Source organism: Oncorhynchus gorbuscha, linkage group LG18 (assembly GCF_021184085.1).
Source record: "Oncorhynchus gorbuscha isolate QuinsamMale2020 ecotype Even-year linkage group LG18, OgorEven_v1.0, whole genome shotgun sequence".
In the NCBI taxonomy this organism is placed as follows: domain Eukaryota; kingdom Metazoa; phylum Chordata; class Actinopteri; order Salmoniformes; family Salmonidae; genus Oncorhynchus; species Oncorhynchus gorbuscha.
This window is the reverse complement of record NC_060190.1, coordinates 44,980,907-44,994,768: the sequence shown is the minus strand read 5'-3', so window position 1 is coordinate 44,994,768 and position 13,862 is coordinate 44,980,907. Positions and strand designations below refer to the sequence as shown.

At 42.3% G+C, this 13,862-nt stretch overlaps 1 protein-coding gene across 2 annotated transcripts in view; it reads left to right on the top strand.

Annotated features, from left to right (window-relative positions):
* The window catches only part of LOC124002912 (sodium channel protein type 8 subunit alpha-like), a 122,547-nt gene that overhangs the window by 58,756 nt on the left and 49,929 nt on the right, over window positions 1–13,862 (top strand). For both annotated transcript variants that reach the window (XM_046310747.1, XM_046310746.1), the window contains 3 exons: window positions 3,852–4,184; window positions 11,892–12,027; window positions 12,530–12,768. In XM_046310747.1, coding sequence (XP_046166703.1) covers window positions 3,852–4,184; window positions 11,892–12,027; window positions 12,530–12,768 — 708 coding nt within the window. The remainder of the gene's footprint in view (window positions 1–3,851; window positions 4,185–11,891; window positions 12,028–12,529; window positions 12,769–13,862) is intronic.

Genomic DNA, 13,862 nt, shown 5'->3' with positions numbered 1-13,862 from the left:
TATATAAAATTATAATTAAAGATCATTTTTATTAGGTCAGTGGATGCAATCATAGAAACAGACCAAATATTTTAAAAAGAACATCAAAAGCCCTGGAACGAAGCCGCTAACTTACTATTTGCTACTAAGCAAAGGGATCTCATAGCTTTGGACCTGACTTGACACCCTGTATTCAAGTATAGCAACCAATGGTGTATATCAACCAACAGCTGTGTGTTACAAAAATGTGTTATAAAAACTATAATGCAGTATAACATATAGCCTATTTGGGGTGAAAGGTCTGTGTTGGCTCCATATCTTAGTCTTTGTAGGGTCCATAAATCTATCTCTGAGCCAAACTTGGAGCCTTTCTCGTAAAATAGTTCTAAGTTGTAAAATATTGGTACTGCTAGGAAGTCATTTTCAAAAATGGCTGCCACAGCCCCCTGGGGCCAAATCTGTGGCGGCTCCATATCTAAATATTTGTTGTGATATATAAATCTAACTCTGCCAAATCTGATACGTTTATCTAAAAAAAGGACTTCAGAACTGTAACATTGTAATACAGACAATGGCCATTTTGTAAGATGTCTGTGGTGGCTCCATTTCTAAATCTACCCTTAATCTACAGTGCCTTTGTGTCAAATGTGCTTTGTATATCTGGAAATAGTTCTTCTGACCATCAAAATAGTGTTACAGTCGGCAGCCATGGGTCCATAAATCTAGCTCTGTGACAAATTTGGTGCCTTTACCACAAAGCATTCCTTTTGAATTGTAAAATAGCATTAATGTTGGTGGCCATTTTCACAAATGGCTGCCAATCGCCCAAGGGGCCAAATCTGTGGTCGCGCCATATCTAAATCTTTTCAAGGTACAGCGCATTCGGAAAGTATTCAGACCCTGTGACTTTTTCCACATTTTGTTACATTACAGCCTTATTATAAAATGTATTAAATTAATTGGTTTCCTCATCAATCTACACACAATACCCCATAATGATAAAGCAAAAAAGTTTTTAAAGATTTTTTTCAAATGTATAAAACAACAAATGGAAATACCTTATTTACATAAGTATTCAGACTATTTGCTATGAGATTCGAAATTGAGCTGGTTGGAAAAAGGTGCATCCTGTTTCCATTGATCATCCTTGAGATGTTTCTACAACTTGATTGGATTCCACCTGTGGTAAATTAAATTGATTGGACATGATTTGGAAAGGTACACACCTGTCTCCATAAGGTCCCACAGTTGACAGTGCAGGTCAGAGCAAAAACCAAGCCATGAGGTCAAAGGAATTGTCCGTAGAGTTCCGAGACAGGATTGTGTAGAGGCACAGATCTGGGGAAGAGTACAACAAATTCTGCATTATTGAAGATCCCCAAGAGCACAGTGGCCTCTGTGATTCTTAAATGGAAGATGTTTGGAACCACCGAGACTATTCCTAGAGCTGGCCACCCGGTCAAACTGTGCAATTGGGGTAGAAGGGCCTTGGTCAGGGCGGCCACTCTGACAGAGCTCCAGAGTTCCTCTGTGAAGATGGGAGAACCTTCCAGAAGGACAACCATCTCTGCAGCACTCCACCAATCAGGCCTTTATGGTAGAGTGGCCAGACGGAAGCCACTCCACAGTACACAGCCAAGACAACACAGAAGTGGCTTTGGGACAAGTCTCTGAATATCCTTGAGTGGCCCAGCCAGAGCCCGGACTTGAACCCGATCGAACATCTCTGGAGTGACCTGAAAATAGCTGTGCAGCAACGCTCCCCATCCAACCTGACAGAGCTTGAGACGATCTGCAGAGAAGAATGGGAGAAACAAGCCCGGCACTACAAATACAGCAGTGTCAGGCTTGTAGCATCATACCCAAGAAGACTCAAGGCTGTAATCGCTGTAAAGGTGCTTCAACAAAGTACTGAGTAGTGGGTCTGCATACTATGGGGTATTGTGTGTAGATTGATAAGAAAAAAATGTGTAATCCATTTTAGAATATGGCTGTGACGTAACAAAATGTGGAAAAAGTCAAGGGGTCTGAATACTTTCCGAATTCACTGTATATACGTCTGTATCAAATTTGATGCTTTTATCACAAAGTGAATGATTAAGTCAAATTTGACAGCTTAGCCACCCAACTACAATGATGTCATACCAATGCAAGGTTTCGTGTTAATGTAACAGACAGAATTACTAAGGCCTCACACCTCTCCCTCGCTGCCATTTTTCTCCTTTCTTCTTTCTCTCCTTCCTGGTGATAGTCAGTGACGTCGCATTGTGCTGACACATCTTCTGTTCAACACTAGTGCAAAGGAGAGCAGTTTTGGTGTAGCAGCGGTGACTGTACATTACACTAGTCTTGGTCTGTTTGGTTGTGAGGGAAGGGAAGGCCAGAGAGAGGCTTGCTTTCACAGGACCCCTCTACATTATTTATAAGGCCTTTTCATTGATCATTAACGGCCCTGCTGATAGCAGTAATCTAGCTGTGTTTTTTCATTACTCTGAGAAGCCCAGTCAGAACTGTTTACTAAGCAAAATGGACCTTTGCATAATATTTGTGTGCCTGATTTCTAAAGTGACCATCTTCTAGTCTTTAGTTGCTGTGTCTTTCCATGTTTGAATGAACCATTATCTCTTTTCTGTCTCTGTTTCCATCCAATTGGCGACAGATTTGCGAATATTCTAAAATCTGCATAAAGACAGATACACTTCTTCCCACCAGTGGTGTGTTTCCACCACACGAAATGTCCTTCTTCGCTTAAGTTTTCATGTACCGAATAAAAATCTAAGGTTCAATATGTTTCCATAGCATTTTCAACTCTACCGACAGTTTTGTAACAAAAACAAATGTTAAATAACAAATGTGATGTATGCAAAAAATGCCAACAGCTCACAGATACAGTCAAATCAAATCAAACTTTATGTGTGACATGCGCGAATACAAGTGTAGACCTTACTGTGAAATGCTTACTTACACACAGCGCAGTTCAGAAAATATTTACCAAATAAACTAAAGTAAAAAATGATAAAAATAACACAATAAAATAACAATAATGAGGCTCTGTACAGGGGGTACCGGTACTGAGTCAGCGTGCGGGGTACAGTCCAGGTAATTTGTACATGCACATCATAACTTATTGTCATCTGTAGCCTAATAAACTGCAAGGTTTCCTGAGTCGTAGTGAGACGACTACACACCATGTCATCGCGTAAATCCAAGTTTACTTTGATATGATGGTTGTTATATCAATACTTGTGCATAAAGGGGTTTCCATCGTAATTGCGCGCATAATACATTTTACACACACAAAAAGATCCCGCCATGTCGAACAAACAAATGATCTGTCGGCATTTATGAAATTGTACCCCCTGTATATAGCCTCGTTATTTTTCATTATTTAACTAGGCAGTTAAGAACAAATTCTTATTTACAATGACAACCTACCCCAGCCAAACCCTAACCCGGACAACGCTGGCCCAATTGTGCACCGCCCAATGGTAATCCCAATCATGGCTGGTTGTGATACAGACTGGAATTGAACCAGGGTCTGTAGTGAAGCCTCCAGCACTGAAATGCAGTGCTTCAGACCACTGCGCCAGTCAGGAGCCACATTTAGTCTTCATTTTACTTTCTTTTTTTTCATTCTTTCTCTCGCTCCCTCTCTTACCATCTCACACCAACCCCCCCCCCCCCCCCCCTCTCTCTTTCGTGCTTTGTTTCGCTATCTGTCTCTTCTTCTTTCTCATCCCCTCACCTCTCTCTCCCTTCACTTCTCACTCTGTCTCACCCATTCTTGTTTGCCCCCACCTATCTATCTATATTTCCCTCTGTTTCTCTTCTCTTCTCTCTCTCCATCCCCCTTCTCCCTCTCCCTCCTCCAGTCTCTCCTCTCCATCCCGGGCTCGCCCTTCATGTCGCGCCACAACAGCCGCAGCAGCATCTTCAGCTTCAACAAGGGCCGCCCACCCAAGGACGTGGGCTCGGAGAACGAGTTTGCCGACGATGAACACAGCACGGTGGAGGAGAGCGAGGACCGCCGGGGCTCCCTGTTCATCCCCTACCGCCGCAGCAGCTACAGCGGCTACAGCCAGGGCTCGTCGCGCCTCATCAACCCACTAGCGCCCCACATTGGAGGGAAGAGGAACAGCACGGTGGACTGCAATGGCGTAGTGTCACTCATCGCTCACCAGCCCGGCGGGAGCCTTCTGCCTGAGGTGAAAATAGATAAGGCAGCCACTGACGACAGTGTAAGGAAGTGCATAAACACTTTTTAGGCATGATGGGGGTTGCTCCTGCAACCTCTTTATTTCTCCCTGCCCCCCTCGCTTCAGCTGCTCTGAGTGGCTTCCACCAATGAAAAACAATAGATTCCTGGCCTCCATTATACCATAGTAACCTGTCTATTAGCATATAAATCAGTTTAAAATCATCCTGAATAGAAGTCTCTCTAAGAACCTATCCGACAAACAGATGCTCTCCCTAGGATCTCGTGCCCCATCCACAACAAGCATTGCTAGAAACTCTCCCTCTTAATCTGGCCTCTTCCCAAGGATTTGCAAATTCAAGACCAGTTTATTCTGTCTGTCTTTCAGCACAATTTAGCCACGTCTCTTTTGTCCACCGCCCCAAGCTACTGGAGGTGCAATAAAACATAACCTTTTTCCAATAACAGCATTCTTCCTCATCCTAGTTACACTAAAACAAAGGTGCTAGTTAGTACCAAAAAAGGGTTTTTTATTTTGCCCCTGTTTATAAAAATGTGTATGGTTCTTCATTACACTGATAGAACTAGAAGGTTCTTCATTACACTGTTAAATATTTCCCGTCTACTGGTTGCAGTGAAAATAAGGTAACTATACAAGAAGTGAATGTATCGAGTACAGTATATACACATGAGATGAGTAATGTAGGATATGTAAACAAAGTGGCATAGTTTAAAGTGGCTAGTGATACATGTATTACATAAAGATGCAGTAGATGGTATAGAGTACAGTATATACATATACATATGAGATGGGTAATGTAGGGTATGTAAACATTATATTAAGTGGCATTGTTTAAAGTGTCTAGTGATACATTTTTTACATCAATTTCCATCAATTTCCATTATTAAAGTGGCTGGAGTTGAGTCAGCATGTTGGCAGCAGCCACTCAATGTTAGTGGTGGCTGTTTAACAGTCTGATGGCCTTGAGATAGAAGCTGTTTTTCAGTCTCTCGGTCCCTGCTTTGATGCACCTGTACTGACCTCGCCTTCTGGATGACAGCGGGGTGAACAGGCAGTGGCTCGGGTGGTTGTTGTCCTTGATGATCTTTATGGCCTTCCTGTGACATCGGGTGGTGTAGGTGTCCTTGAGGGCAGGTAGTTTGACCCAGTGAAGCGCTGTGCAGACCTCACTACCCTCTGGAGAGCCTTACAGTTGTGGGCGGAGCAGTTGTCGTACCATGCGGTGATACAGCCCGTCAGGATGCTTTGAGTGCTTTTGGTGACAAGCCAAATTTCTTCAGCCTCCTGAGGCTGCTGCGCCTTCTTCACGACGCTGTCTGTGTGGGTGGACCAATTGAGTTTGTCCGTGATGTGTACGCCGATGAACTTAAAACTTACAACCCTCTCTGCTACTGTCCCGTTGATGTGGATACGGGGGTGCTCCCTCTGCTGTTTCCTGAAGTCCACAATCATCTCCTTTGTTTTGTTGACGTTGAGTGTGAGGTTATTTTCCTGACACCACACTCCGAGGGCCCTCGCCTCCTCCCTGTAGGCCGTCTCGCTGTTGTTGGTAATCAAGTCTACCACTGTGGTGGCGTCTGCAAACTTGATGATTTGAGTTGGAGGCGTGCATGGCCACGCAGTCGTGGGTGAACAGGGAGTACAGGAGAGGGCTCAGAACGCACGCTTGTGGGGCCCCAGTGTTGAGGATCAGCGGGGTGGAGATGTTGTCACCTACCCTCACCACCTGGGGGCGGCCCGTCAGGAAGTCCAGTACCCAGTTGCACAGGGCGGGCTCGAACTTGATGACGAGTTTGGAAGGTACTATGGTGTTAAATGCTGAGCTGTAGTTGATGAACAGCATTCTCACATAGGTATTCCTCTTGTCCAGATGGGTTAGGGCAGTGTGCAGTGTGGTTGCGATTGCGTCGTCTGTGGACTTATTGGGGCGGTAAGCAAATTGGAGTGGGTCTAGGGTGTCAGGTATGGTGGAGGTGATATGGTCCTTGACTAGTCTCTCAAAGCACTTCATGATGACGGAAGTGAGTGCTACGGGGCGGTAGTCGTTTAGCTCAGTTACCTTAGCTTTCTTGGGAACAGGAACAATGGTGGCCCTCTTGAAGCATGTGGGAACAGCAGACTGGGATAAGGATCGATTGAGTATGTCCGTAAACACACCAGCCAGCTGGTCTATGCATGCTCTGAAGACGTGGCTGGGGATGCCGTCTGGGCCTGCAGCCTTGCGAGGGTTAACACGTTTAAATGTTTTACTCATGTCGGCTGCAGTGAAGGAGAATCTGCACGTTTTGGTAGTGGGCTGTGTCAGTGGCACTGTATTGTCCTCAAAGCAGCAAAAAAGTTATTTAGTCTGTCTGGGAGCAAGACATCCTGGCCCGCGACGGGTCTGGTTTTCTTTTTGTAATCCGTGATTGACTGTAGACCCTGCCACATACCTTTTGTGTCTGAGCTGTTGAATTGCGACTCTACTTTGTCTCTATACTGACGCTTAGCTTGTTTGATTGCCTTGCGGAGTGAATAGCTACACGGTTTGTCAATTGCCTTAGGTGTCTGCTCACTTGGATGAATCATATCAATTCATGAGATAGCTTACCACAAAGGACATCAGGCACAGCCGTTCATAAATATGTGGGGCTAACTTATAAACGATATGCAAAATCTGATATGGGCGGTGTTCTTGTATGACAGTCTATATTTGGCATATAGCAATCTAGTTCTTCTTTTAAACTATGTGGAGATCACAGGAGATTGGTGATACCTTAATTGGGGAGGACTGGCTCGTGGTAATCTATGGAGCTGAATGAATGGAATGGTATCAAACATGGTTTCCATGTGCTTGGTGTCATTCCATTTGTTCCATTCCAGCCATTACTATGAGCTTTTCTCCCTTCAGCAGTCTCCAGTTGTAGATGTACAGAATTTAATTTAAATATCCACATGGCTTCCCATTGGAGGAATTTGTTGTCATAATCACCTGACTTTGTGTCTCGCAACTGGTGATATCTTGACGTCTGATAGTGGATTTATGTGCCACAAGGCGTACTTTCCAAGCGCGGGGTTGTTTTTCGAATATCAATCTTATTGCAAAGAACTCTGTAACATACAAATAACTTATTTAGTAGGGCAAGTTATACATGACTTTATCTCATCATTCCTAGAAGTCTTATGGCATACCAAGTTAGAACATTTCCTTATGGTGCTACATGAGATACATGATCCTTTTATGAATGCCTCTTTTCTCTCTCTGACCACATCTGATTTGACCAATATCTTTGATAGATTTCTTGATTGTTTATAGGTGAATAAAGGTGGATTCTGGAGGGCAGAATTTAAAGAGGAGTCTGATGATAGTAAATGCCAGTGTTTATTTGACAGAAAAGTGTTTCTTCTGTTTTTATTTGAATGTATCAAGTAACTGGATTCTATTTAAGCTTTTAACTAGTTTTTTTTTGTTGCTTTATCAAGCCAGGTGTCGGGTATCCTCTCAAGCGGAAACGCTCAATGAGAGAATTGGATTGTCTATCATATTTTTCCTCTGTTTCACAGATGCGAGGCAGTTTAGGAAGTTGACTGACTGGTAAACCTCTTTTTAGGGGGATAACTATCCGTTGTCTGTATAGTATTTTAATCTGTAGGTTTTCTGTAAACTGTAATACTTAGCGATTGACCCTTCTTTGTACCAAGTACATCCAAGAAATATATAGAGTTAATGTTCTTTTCCATAGTGAAGGAAATTGATTGTACTCTAGAGTTAATGTTCTTTTCCATAGTGAAGGAAATTGATTGTACTCTAGAGTTAATGTTCTTTTCCATAGTGAAGGAAATTGATTGTACTCTAGAGTTAATGTTCTTTTCCATAGTGAAGGAAATTGATTGTACTCTAGAGTTAATGCTCTTTTCCATAGTGAAGGAAATTGATTGTACTCTGGAGTTAATGTTCTTTTCCATAGTGAAGGAAATTGATTGTACTCTGGAGTTAATGACCGGTGAGTTAATGTAGTTAAGACATTTATTTAATTATAAAGCAATCGTCTATATAGCAGGTCCAATATTTAACATGATCTTTGTAAGGATTATTTTCATAAATAAAATAACATTTGAATTTCCCCATGAAGAGATTTGCTAATGGTTTTCCCATTGCTGTTCCAAAGGTCTTTAGGTAGTAATACCTGTCAAGTAGAAAATAGTTTTTAGTAAGCACTAGTTGTGCAAGCCCAATGATATAATTTGTAGGCACATCACTTAAGCGGATAGAGAGGAATCATTCGGAATATATATGTGTATAGCGATGAGACAACAAGAGTGACGAGTCAATTTCCTTCACTAATAACTGGTATACTGGTAATTTCATTAGAAAGTCAGTGGTGTCTTTTTAAAATGGGATTCCAAATGTTTGACTAGTGGATAAATGTGGAAGCCCACATAACGAGACACCATTTCAGTTAGGGAGGCAACACTTGAAACGATAGGTCTTAATCGAGGAGCTGTGGTTGATTTGTGAACCTTAAATAAGCCATAAAGGATCAATACTGTAGGTTTTGGGACAGAAAGATTTCAATTTAAATTCCTGTTCTGTCAACAATTTATTTTGTAGTCCTTTATCAAGGAAATCAATTTCTTGTAAAAAAAAATGTACCATCCAACAGGCTTTTGATGTTTTCTATATACATACATGTTGGTATTAGAAATCACAATCCCACTTCCCTTATCTGATCTCTGTATATTAATCAAGTTATCATTAATTAAGTAATCTAGAGCATTTTTTTGACTCCTGGAATGGTTGTCTTTATTGTAAATGTCGACATTGACTTCGTTTCTTTAGTTGGATGTCAATGTAATTTTCTACCAATCTACAAAATGTGCTAACTGATGGGTTATTTAGAAGTGTTATGAAAGTACTTTTAGGTCTGAAGCTGGAGGAATTAGGGAAAACTTCAGTTCTAGGGCTAAAGAAACCTTTCAATTTGATATTGCAATAAAACTTAAATAGTTCAATTGTAACATGAATAGGATTTGTGACTGTATACAGTACAATCCTTTGTTTAAAACATACAATTTGTTCACTAGAAAACTGTAGTTAAAAACTACATTCTCTCATGGAGCAGTGTTGCTTTGGGCATCTTCGTTTACCTCATTCCAACGTCCTCTCGTACCTCTCCTTGTGCAACTTTGTCTTTGGCATGTGTGCGTTTGGAACATTGCAGAGGCAAGAGGACCAAAAAGGTATTTCTAGATCTGGAGGATGAAGAAGACATCGCTGAGGTAGAGGATTCACCGGATTCTGATGCGCTGGCCTGTTGGGACGGGTGGGACGATGTCTGCAAGTGCTTGGGTTTCTCGGACAGCCAGGTGTTGCCGTTCTGCTCCTTGTGGTCGACTATGTGGCGCCAGTTGTGTCACAAACAACCCAGAGCAGAAGACTAGAAGCATGGCTTAGTAGGGCCGTGGTGTTCAGATAGATATTTCTGGACACCCGTGAGAGTAAATGTAATTCTGGTGAATCTTTACAACAGAACAGATGAACCAGAATTAAATTTGCTCTCACGGGTGAGTTGGACCGCAGAGTGAAGAGAAAAGCAGCCAACAAGTGCTCAATATATTTGGAAACTCATTCAAGACTGTTGGAAAAGCATTCCAGGTGAAGCTTTTTGAGAGAATGCCAAGAATTTGCAAAGCTGTCATTAAAGCAAAGGGTGGCTACTTTGAAGAATCTAAAATATATTTTGATTTGTTTAACACTTTTTCTGTTTACTACATGATTCCATATGTGTTATTTCATAGTTTTAATGTCTTCCCTATTATTTTAGAATATATAATAGTAAAAATAAAGAAAAACAGATGAGTAGGTGTGTCCAAGCTTTTGTCTGGTACTGTAGATACAGCATAAATTACAGCTGAATATGAAAACATTCTGCCAAAACAGTAAATAGACCGGTAGCTTATGTGAAATATTTGACAGTATGGGTAGGCTACAGTATTGCTGTGCGATAGGAGCACGACATCATTGCCTATTTCATCCCAGAGCCTATACCAAGGCAGGACATAGAAACCTAATAATATATTGATTAAATAAATATTGAACTACAATTCATCTTTTGCATGCTGTGGCCTAATGCAAATTGGCCTAGTTCCCGCAAATAAAGTGTGTTATTGTCAACATAAAAGGTGAATGGAGGGTGTTTTCCAGGCAGAGTTTTAATGCTAATTTGACATCAGATCTCATTTATAATGGCAAACGTGCGTATGTACGGCATACACCAAGTTTATAAATCTCTATTTCTGCTCAGACTTTACAGAAATGGCACACACAGAAATGTTACGTGAAATGTATGCAACGATTATAAATGAGGCCCCAAGAAGTTAATGTTCATTTTTCAACTATTTTCTGTCAGCTTGCTACAAGTAATTATTGTAAAATTCAAGGTAATTTACTGTGGCTGATCTCTGTCATGTTCACTGACTAGATATGGTGATACGATATGGTAGGAAGGTCAGTGCTGCCAACCAAGGATCCCAAGGGTGCTCGCTACAAATAATGCTTTAATAATTATCAACTAATGTTAAGCTATGTTGTAATCAACAATGTTCAGTGAAAGTACATTAAGTTACTGGCAGCTAGTTGCAAGTAAGTTACTTGCAGTTACTGCACTGTAAAACAATCCTGTTTTTTTACAGTAACTTACTGGCAGCCAGATACCTTAAAGTTACTGTGAAAAAAGTTTACAATAATGTACATTTAAACCAAAGTTTCTTTAGATAAAAAAAAAACAGTAACATACAGTTAACTGGCTGCCTTTCTAACAACATGTTTTTGGCAACTTTCAGGCATCTAACTGCCATTAACTTACTTTGAAATGCACAGTAACCTCTTATCAGTGCATCTCTTTATGGTCACATGCTCTTACAACAATTGCAGAACTGACAGTGTTAACGAGGTGATCAACCTTTGACGACTTAACCATCAACCACTTAAACTGGCACAACACTTCCATTGAAGGTTGGCACAAATACCTCAAATTCAGTAATTTGTTGTTTACCATGAATTCACTACAACCAGTACCTGTACTTTACCATCAAATTACAGGAACTTTTTAACAGTGTACCAAATCATGGCATAAAGGAAATCATGGTGGAGAGGGAAAGAACAGGATAGTTTTTCACAGCCTTCACAGCAGTTAAGAATACTTCCTGAGCAGTAAAAACCCTAGATGAAAAATGCTTACACATATCACCCTCACCCCTTGACAAAGAATCTCTAAATATTTTTTTTTGTGTAGCATGGTAGTTTGAAATCCCCTTACTTCTCTCCAAGCCAAGCGTTTTACCTACCCTCCAAACGTAGCATGGTACAGTGGCTGTCTTGACTTCTCTTTTCTTATTAGCTATATGCCTGCTCTTGCATGGAGGTTTGGGAAGGGGATACAACTGTTATACGTTTTGGGTGGGACAGAACGGTTTGCTTAGAGTGGGATAATGTTGTAAGGAATGGGGCTTAGTGGTATTTTTAGTGTCTGGCATAGGGTTTTCGTGTCTGGTGTGTGGGATAGGATTGGGTGTTGGTCTCTCTCTCTCTGTGGTTTAAGCATACCGTGTGTCAGACACAAAGGCTAGGGTTAGTGATTAGAATGGTTTCAAGATGTAGTGTTTGTGTAAGGCTTCTGATGGGTGTTTGTGTGTGTGTCCTCTCCCTGAGCGCAGACCACAGAGGTGGAGGTGAAGAAGAAACACTCAGGCTCCCTGATGGTCTCTGTGGACCAGCTCAGCCGCAACAAGGACCGGACCAACAGTGTGATGAGCGTGGCGACACATACACACTCACATACTCTGCTGGAGGGTACGGAACTCATACACACTCACACACACACTGGTGGAGGGTACAGTTACCTCTACACACACTCTCACACACAAACCCACTGGTGGAGGTTACAGAACTCACACTCACTCACACACACTGGTGGATGGTACGGCTGCCTCTGTCCTCACATCCAACCTCTCACCTTTCAACCCCTTCCCATTTAGCCCTGCCTTTTTGCAATATACTGACCTGACCACCAGACAACCAGCCTTATAGCAACGGGTCTATTTTTGTGACTCTTTTCCTCCCTCTCCCTCCCTCTCTCTCTTTCACTCTCTCTTTCACTCTCTCTTTCACTCTCTCTCTCTCTATCTCTTTTCCACACTCTCCCTCTTTTCCTGTCTCCCACTCCCACTCCCACTCCTACTCTCTATTTTCCTCTTATTCACGCTACCATTTTCGCTCTCTCACTTTGTCTCCCTCTCCTTCTCTTGGTTTACCCCCCCCCCCCTCTGTCCCCCCCCTCCCTTTCCCCATACAGAGCTAGAAGATTCTCAAAGGGCATGTCCATCATGGTGGTATAAGTTTGCCAACCTCTTCTGTGTGTGGGACTGCTTTCCCTTCTGGCTGAAGATCAAGTATGTGCTCAACCTGATCGTCATGGACCCTTTTGTAGATCTGGCCGTCACCATCTGTATCGTCCTCAACACCCTTTTCATGGCCATGGAGCACTACCCCATGACTCCTCGCTTTGATGAGACGCTGTCAGTGGGCAATCTGGTGAGAAACAGTCAAGTGTAGGGTACCACAGGAGTGTGTCAACGTGATTGTCATGTTTCTCACATCCAATTACTTCTCTCATCCTTGGCTCTCTACCTATTGCTCCACATCTCTCTTTCTTTCTTTCTTTCTTTCTTTCTTTCTTTCTTTCTTTCTTTCTTTCTTTCTTTCTTTCTTTCTTTCTTTCTTTCTTTCTTTCTTTCTTTCTTTCTCTCTCTCTCTCTCTCTCTCTCTCTCTCTCTCTCTCTCTCTCTCTCTCTCTCTCTCTCTCTCTCTCTCTCTCTCTCTCTCCTCTCTCTCTCTCTCTCTGTCTCTTTCTTACTCTCACTGTCTCTACCTGCTCTGTACATGCTGTGAGGAAGGAAGAGTGGTACAGATCCCTCAGAGCACTTCTTTGCTGGTTTAATCAGGCCCTTTCTTACACGCACGCATTCATACACGCATTACACTCTGCCCTTTGAAGGGAATTCATAAAAAACTCTGCTCTATTTTAAAGCAACCTTTTCTCACCACAGCAGCTATCTCAGTTTCTCTCCCCCAAATTTGTCTCTCTCTTTCTTGCCCCATTTTCTTCTCTGTCTCTCTCTTCCTACTGATTTAGCAGTTTTAACATGGCAGGACAGGAGTATGTTCAGGGGGTGGCAGGATTGGTTGGTTAGGGGATACATTAAAGTTTAATGTAACATGATTGATCGCTACTTTGTTAAGTGGAGCATACTGCTTGGCAAGGTATGAGGCTGGTGTATGAGTGTGAGGAGAGGTTAGAGGGTATATGTCGTGTCCACTTGCTCTCAGATATCTCAGTTCAGTAGCAGAGTCCCTGGCCTGTCTGTGTGAGGTCAGAGGAATTGGTGTGGTGTAAGGGGTGAGATAGGAAATGAGGTCACCGAGATTGGCGTGGTGTCAGCAGCTATATGGGAAATTAGGTTACAGATGTTGGCATGGTTTCAGTGGTGGTGCAGGATGAATCATTGAGTGCTCTCTGCAGTGATGATTGGGCACATTATCAAATATTGGGCACATGATCCGGTATTGGGCATAGGCCCACCAACACGCCATCATACAAACCTCCCTGTGTGTGTGCATGTGTGCGT